Genomic DNA, 8048 nt, shown 5'->3' with positions numbered 1-8048 from the left:
ATTAACGGGCCGATGGGAGGCCATCAGTGGACTGTACTGTAGAGAGAGGTGTGAAAGGACGTGGAGATAGCAGAAGTCCTTCTTAACTGTGCGCAGAAACACTGGAGCTGACTGGTAATACGTGTCCTTATGAAAAATAACCATAGAAATACGACATTTTATTGCATTAACATTATCCACATACTTAGTGACAGCTTAATAACATTCAAATGTAAAATATAAGGTTGATATTTACGCCAGTGTTACAGATTCAGAGATTTAAAGCCTCATGTGCACAATTTAGTTATACTAATACTTATTCCTGCGTTTTATTTGCTACAAATTTATGTTTTTATTTCCCTATTTCCTTTTTTTTTTTTCTTATAGTTTTTTTTAATAATGCACTGATGGAGAAGCCCGATATGTAATAGCTATATTTCCAACAAATACACTGAAAGTATTTAATAGGAGGCTGTGGCGCAGTGGATTAGTGCGTTTGTGTTGTCATCAGGGGGTCACAGGTTCAAACCCCACTGCAGTCAGCTTGTCGTTGTGTCCCTGAGACACTTCACCCCAAATTGCTCCTGTGGGGATTGCCCACAGTATTGAGTATGTAAGTCGCTTTGGATAAAAGTGTCTAAGTGACATGTGATGTAATGTAATAAAATTGCACAAAGAAAGTCCAGAGTTCCTCCATAAAGGCAAAACGATGATAATAATAATACATTAATAATAATAATACATTAAAGAGGACGAGTGAAAACCAGGAATGAGTAGCAAGTGAACTACATTCCAATGGCATCATGTTAAATAACATACTGAACAATAGAATCAAATACTGTGTTGTAATAATACATATGGACTGTAAACAGGTGTATGTTGTGCACAGGGCCTTCACTTGGTCTGCTGAGGCTGAGAGAGAGAGACAGTTGTTGTTGTTGCACCCCCTCCCACACATGTGAACCTCTCCAGTCCACTGAAGGCTGCACGGACACAAATAGCTGCAGTGCCCACAGAGCAGTGTTATTAAACTGAGTTTATTTCACTCTGCATGAAAAAGCTGCACAGAAACACAGGAAAGTCTGCAGTGGATAGAGGGACAGAAAACATCTGACTAGTGTCTTGAGACGCTATAAATACCTTTATTTTAGGCGTTTACATAATATTCATATAGCTTTAAGTGATCTCAGACTTATTCTTATTTATTATTTCATAATGGGCCTCAGTTGGCTTTTTTCTATAGTTCTCATGATGTCAATAAGAATGCTAGCGTATAACACAGATTGAGTTCTGAAATATACAAATGCAGTATCTCAAAACAACAACTCAGTTGTCTCTGAGGAAGGCACTAGTTGTTGTTTGGCTCACCTCTGACCTTTCAGGAGAACAGAGAGAATGTGAAGGTTTTATTTATGCAGTGTCTTTTTCAATAAGGAATAAGTCAGAAAACTGTTTGGCAAGATACTTGTTTTTATTGTCATATGTGACAAATCCAAGTTACATAACATTTTGATCACTGAGCAACAAAAATAAAGTATAGTTTTTTCTGTACCTGCTTATAAGGCACCTCAAAAACAGGTTAGAAATATCCAATATAGATCAAACGTACTCTCATAAGTCTGAATACATTGCACTGGGAGCTGTTTAGTGATACAAAGGCTCTCAACTTGGACTACTTGAAAGTTTAGACTCACTGAAAAATAGAAAGCTAATTAGTACAGGCTTGTATTATTGTTGCTCAACACCTCACACTCATATGTGATAGTTTACCCCAAAACAGGTTTCAAATGTCTAGAGGTCAGATATGTACTCTCATGTCAGCTTAAATGCATTGCATTGCCAAATGTAAACAATATATCAACTTGAACTTTCCTACATGTCAGACTATTTGAATAAAGTTTATTATACACTTATAATATCTTGCACTTTTTTCAGATATTTTAACTCAAAAACAGGTTTAAAAATATATACTAAATCCGATATTTACTCTTCCATCCATCCATCTTCTTCTGCTTATCCGTGGTCGGGTCGCTCTCTTATTTACTCTTGTGTCAGCTTAATGCATTACACTGTGTTAAGTGTAACAAGATATCTCAACTTGACTTGTAATTGGCTTGTAATAATATTGCACAATACCTCAGACTCTTATGTAATATTTCAACTCCAAAACCGGTTTTAAATATCTATCAGATATTTACTCTCTGTTCCAGATCGAATGCATTACATTGTGTTAAGTGTAACAAAATATCTCTTGAGCTTACTGAGTAATGTAGAGTACATTATTATAGGCTTATACCCGATACCTTGCACTCTTATGTGATCCCCCCCCTCCCTCTGTTTCTGAGTAAACCCCCCTCTCCCCCCTCCCTTCCTTCCTTCTCCCTGCAGTTCTTCTGTTTGTTTGCACTCACTTGATCCGGAGCGGAAATTCCTCTCCGTTTTGTGAATGACAAACTCATTAACAATTCATCAACACGGGGCCGCTCCATCCGGCCCCCGTTTCCAAGGAGACCGCCGCTGAGGCTCCTCTGATTGGCTGCCTGGGATAATGTATCCAATGAAACGCCTCCAGTTTGAAGCCATTCAGCAGAGCTCACACAGAGACTGCAGAGCTGCACCAGAGCGCACAGAAGGGAGATCCACAGCCGCGAAGAGACGCACACAACCCCGCGTGGTTAATCCCAGAGACATCAGCAGCTACCGTGTGTTTATACTGTGGAGACACAAGAAGGAACACAGTGTTGGATAAGTGCTTGGAGCCGTGGAGTTATATAAGGAAGCCTCCGCGTCGACGCAGTGCCCGGGTGACTCATTGATAAATAACACGGGCTTTCTCCGAGCAGATGCATGAATGACCGCCAGTGAACGCAACCCAAGAAATCTGTGAAGGAGACTTTTACAGATCCGTTTACAGGACATTTGGATCCAGATCGTGTTGGTGCTCTTTTGCATTTTAGCACATTTTTGTATTCCTGAGGGCCTTGCAAGCAGAGGACTGAAAACATAAATCCCAGTCAGTGTTACTGTGTTGCTTCTTTACGCAGCAGACAGGACACTCTACTCTCCAAACCCTCCTCGCTTCTCCACATCGTTCTTTCCACTCCTGCTTATAAATGCTTGACAGGCTCAAGCCCGTCATCCAGATCGAGTCGGTAATGGCGATCAGCAAGACGGTGGGGTGGCTCCGGGAGCAGCTGGAGACGCGCAGGGACGGCCTGTTGGTGATGGACTGCCGGGCCCAGGAGCTCTACGAGTCCTCGCATGTAGACTCCTCCATCAACGTGGCCATACCGAGCCTGATGCTCCGCAGGCTGAAGAAAGGAAACCTGCCCGTGAGGTCGCTGCTCTCCAACGGGGAGGACCGGGAGAAGTTCGTGCGTCGGTGCAAGACGGACACCATCGTGCTGTACGACGAGTACAGCCGGGAGTGGAACGAGAACGTGGACGGGGGATCCGTGCTCGGTTTACTGCTGAGGAGGATGAAGGACGAAGGCTACAAGGCCTATTATCTGGAGGGTGAGTGCGGTTCATTCACACTTTAGAGCCGCGCAGCTGCTCATTCACAGCCGGGGAGAAATGCGCAGAGGCGGAAGCATGTGGAGATTTGAGTGGCACCGTGACTTCCTTACAGCTTAGAAATAGCTAAACAAAATTAATGTGCAAATCAGTGATCAAAGCAAACGGTTTGCAGGCATTTTTTTGTTGCATTTTAACGAATACGAATCAGAATACATGTATTCGTCACACAGAGGGGATATTGTTACAGCAAGTAAAGAGCCAACAATGCATGCATGCAAAAATATTGACAGAAGTAGAAATGATATGCAGCTAAATTGGTCGATAAATCCTGTTTTGCAATCCAACAGAAATGCACACTTCATGGCCTTGTTTCTAAATGCATTTGTCTTTCTTTTCAGGTGGTTTCAGTAAATTCCAGGCCGAGTATCCCACTCTGTGCGAGACTAACCTGGACGGGTCCTGCAACACCAGCTCCCCCACCGCGCAGGTGCTGGGCCTCGGCGGGCTGCGGATCAGCTCCGACTCCTCGGACATCGAGTCTGACATCGACCGGGACCCCAGCAGCGCCACGGACTCCGACGGCAGCCCGCTGTCCAACCCGCAGCCCTGCTTCCCGGTGGAGATCCTGCCGCACCTGTACCTGGGCTGCGCCAAGGACTCCACCAACCTGGACGTGCTGGAGGAGTACGGCATCAAGTACATCCTGAACGTGACCCCCAACCTGCCCAACCTCTTCGAGAACGCAGGGGAGTTTAAGTACAAGCAGATCCCCATCTCGGATCACTGGAGCCAGAATCTCTCCCAGTTCTTCCCGGAGGCCATCAGCTTCATTGGTGAGTAATCCTGCAGAGCTTAGAAACACACTGCAGCTGCTGCAAACTGTTCACCTTAACCCAAGGCCTCTGGGTTGTTTACATGCTTAGGGGGGCAAATCATGTTTCTTTTTGTTGTTGATTTAACTGTTTAAATTCATAAAATGTCAGAAAAGATTCAAACATGTCCAAGGTGGCACTTCAAACTTCGTGTTTTGTCTCAGAAAGTCAAATGTATGAGTTAACAATGACCCCAAAAAGCAGCACATGTTTTCCGAAGGATCCAACTTGTCATGTGATTATTCACTTAATCATTTAACCACTATTTACTTAAGTCCCCACTTGAGGACCAGATGCGATTTGTTTTCAATGCACGCTGTCAAACTTAAAGGGCAGATGGAGATAGTCACGGACATAATCTTATTAACGGGATATGTGTTATCTCTGCCAGGAAGTTCTCAGGTTCTTATTGTGCTGTTGAGATTAGATGAGGTGTCCCTGGCTGTGATCCTATCAGTCCATCAAGCGGGGACACGCAGAGCTGCAGATTAAGGCCATTGTGAGGAGGCAGAGGAACACAAGGCTGCCTCTAATGGTGCACAGGCTGAAATGCACTGTGTACAAATGATTTGACTTCAATGGAAGACATCCTGGCCTATCTCTTGTTCTGGGGCTTGTGTAATTGCAGCACAAAGGGCAACGTTGAAACAGGAGAATGGGCAGAGTGAACAAGGGGAGGGCGGTAATTTGAGCGCAGCAGGAAGGAAGTGGCATTGAAAGTAATCTAGGACATGGCATTGCCCCCCCCTCTCCCTCCTTTCTCCTCTCCACATTACAAAAGGAGCCATTTACAGGCGCTGTTGACATCCTGTTCGCCTTGACAGGGTGCCCTCATGACTCCTACGTTTACACGCCCAAATGGCACCATTGTCGGAGTAACCCCGTCGAGCGGAAGAATGGTTTAATAGACCGTAATAGTCAATTTCCCAACGAGCTACTCTAGGCCAAAGACTAAAGAATGTCGGCTCTGTTTATGTGAGCTACTGCCGCAGACCCTGTTTGTTGACCGACATGCTTGGGAGATAGCCGGGATAATAACTTCCGCTGCTCTCCCTCCGAGGACCAGTTTCAGATTGCAACACAGCTTGACTTAAATGTCACAGATGTTTATCAAAGGTTGTGTTCTGTGTGTGTAGGAAGGAGCTGCATTGTGTGCTCTGTGGTTAAAATATCAGTGAAGTGCCACTTAAACAGGCAAAACTAGGAAAAATAAAGATGGACTTTTCTGACATTTTATTGACTTTTCAAAGCTGGAAAGAAAATGTGCTTGTTGCTGTCCCGTTGTCTTAGTTCTCGATCAAGTTTCTAACCTTTCCCTTCTGTTCTTTCCTCTAATAGATGAAGCTCGAGGTCAGAAATGTGGCGTCCTGGTCCACTGCCTGGCCGGCATCAGCCGCTCCGTCACGGTAACGGTTGCCTACCTGATGCAGAAGCTCAACCTGTCCATGAACGACGCCTACGACATCGTCAAGATGAAGAAGTCCAACATCTCCCCCAACTTTAACTTCATGGGCCAGCTCCTGGACTTCGAGCGCACGTTGGGCCTGAAGAGCCCGTGTGATAACCGCATTGCGCCGCCGACACAGCAGCTTTACTTCACCACCCCGACAAACCACAACGTCTTCCAGCTGGACCCCCTGGAGTCCACGTGAGGTCTGAGGCCAACCCCCTTCTTCCTGCTGGAGGTTTTGTCAGCCTCCTGTTGAAAAAGCTGCAAAAAGTTTCTCTTTTTTCCGCCGTCTGCCATGGCACTGGGCTCTTGACCTTCTTGATCCGGCGTGTTTGAGGCGTGCTTACTGGAGGGCCAAAGCGTTCTGGCCAAGGCGCCGCTGCTGTTGACTAAATGAGGAGAGACAGTGGAGAGATTCACTTAAAGGGTGCAGGAACTTTCTTCAATCTTTTATCACTGTTGGACTTTCTCATTTTCTCTGCAGAAAAGTGATTTGCTTCAAAGCTCCTGGGCTGGTGTGCCAAAGAGACATGATGGTTCAAACTGGACACATCTAAAAAAACTCTTTTTTATGTTTGTTTCGGGGTCCAGCACTGGGTGCCCCGAGACGTCAGCGTGTCTCCTTCGTCTTCTGTGAAGACTTGCCTGTGTGGGGCGAAGCACCCCAGCTTTAGATGGCACAATATATACCGGACTCAATTTTGCATTTGTGGAGTCTTTTCAAACATTTATACATTGTGTATATATCTTAATATAAATGACAATACAGTACAAGCCTTGCTTTAGTATATACCCTTTGCAACAAGTGGGTACTTAAGATCCTCCTATGTTTCATATTCTACTTTTATGTAAGTAAACAAACTGCATATTGATCAGTATGTTTAAGTTGATTATGCCAAAAATCAAGTCGGCTTTCCATGAATTCTGCAAAACTGTGTACATGTGTAATATATTTGATAATCGCTTTACGTGTGAATTCAGCCGTCAAGGCCTTGTTTTTGCACCCTCCCTCTCCCAAATCAAAGTCACCTTGGTTGTTTGCCTTACTTTTGTGCCCAGAAAGTCTTTCTTTTTGCATTAACCTTCAGAGATATCCTAGAGATTTTATAAGTCTACACAAAATGTCAACCAAACCCGGAGCAATCCATAGATGCTATCCAAATGTTGGAGTCAGAATATCCTCCATCTCTGAAGGTTAATGTGAGTAATCCTGCTCTGTGCACAAGGGGTAAAAGTCTCTGACATGTGGACAAAGTTAGGAGGCTTTGCTCACCTCGCCTCTTCAGGGAAAACTCTGCCAAATGCAGTTTGTGTTTGTCAAGATGAAAAGAAAAAGAATCCAGAGCTTTGGAGAGCTTACAGAGAAGGCCATTTCTCAGAGGAAGCCATCTTGCTCCCCTCTGCCAACCCCCTCCGCTTTCCTCTCCTACGAATGTAAAGAACATATAAGTTATTAATAAATTGCTATTTTGTCTACACTTGACGCTTTCTATGCCTGTTTGTCCATTGATACACTCGCTGGTGTTTGGTGTGTTTCCACAGTGACACGTTTATGTAATTGTCTCTTCACCCGCTGCACGGCTGGGTGTTAACCAGCAGGCCGAGTCACGACAGCGAAAAACAGTGAATCACGAGGCTGTTCACCAAGCTCTCGCTATTTATTAACTTCAGCACTCGACACATCTCTCACTTCAATTTCCAGTTCACAATTAGCATATCCTGTCACACGAAGCGTGTGCAACAAAGCCCCATGCACACTCTGTTCTCTGCGACAATCATTCACTAACTGCAAAAGGCCGCCCAACAGCTACAAAGTCATTCCAGTCCCGCAGTAAACAACCAGACTGGTTTTTCCAGGTGCTGCGAGGGCGCCGGGTTCACAGAAAACATTCCCTCGGGCACTTCCGGAAGGCCGGGCCTCTGCATTCATGCATCAAAGGCAGCTGAGAGCACCTAGATATGATGTTATTTGATAGCAAGAGCAGTGGCATGACCCGGAGGCTCAGGAGAAGATGATCCTCACTGCAGGAGAGGGACGAGGAGCGCTGATCTCACGCAAGCCTCAACTGGATCCACAGCTCAGCACTGACACACACTGATTTACACGTGTGTGTGTGTGTGTGTGTGTGTGTGTGTGTGTGTGTGTGTGTGTGTGTGTGTGTGTGTGTGTGTGTGTGTGTGTGTGTGTGTGTGTGTTCATTCTCTGGGGTCTGGGCTAAGGGAGAAGC

The 8048-nt window shown here is 45.2% G+C and overlaps 1 protein-coding gene across 1 annotated transcript; it reads left to right on the top strand.

Moving 5' to 3' along the window:
- The first annotated feature begins 2553 nt into the window (after nt 1–2553).
- On the top strand, nt 2554–7298 carry dusp6 (dual specificity phosphatase 6). The gene is made up of 3 exons (XM_010775219.1): nt 2554–3495; nt 3897–4331; nt 5709–7298. The coding sequence occupies exons 1-3, from the start codon at nt 3093–3095 to the stop codon at nt 6020–6022; spliced, it is 1152 nt and encodes a 383-aa protein (XP_010773521.1). The 5' UTR covers nt 2554–3092; the 3' UTR covers nt 6023–7298.
- Nucleotides 7299–8048: the final 750 nt, after the last annotated feature.

The sequence above is a fragment of the Notothenia coriiceps genome, unplaced genomic scaffold, assembly GCF_000735185.1.
Source record: "Notothenia coriiceps isolate Sejong01 unplaced genomic scaffold, NC01 NC01_scaffold00015595, whole genome shotgun sequence".
Lineage (NCBI taxonomy): Eukaryota > Metazoa > Chordata > Actinopteri > Perciformes > Nototheniidae > Notothenia > Notothenia coriiceps.
The sequence above is the reverse complement of the archived record's forward strand: the minus strand, read 5'-3'. Positions and strand labels throughout refer to the sequence as shown.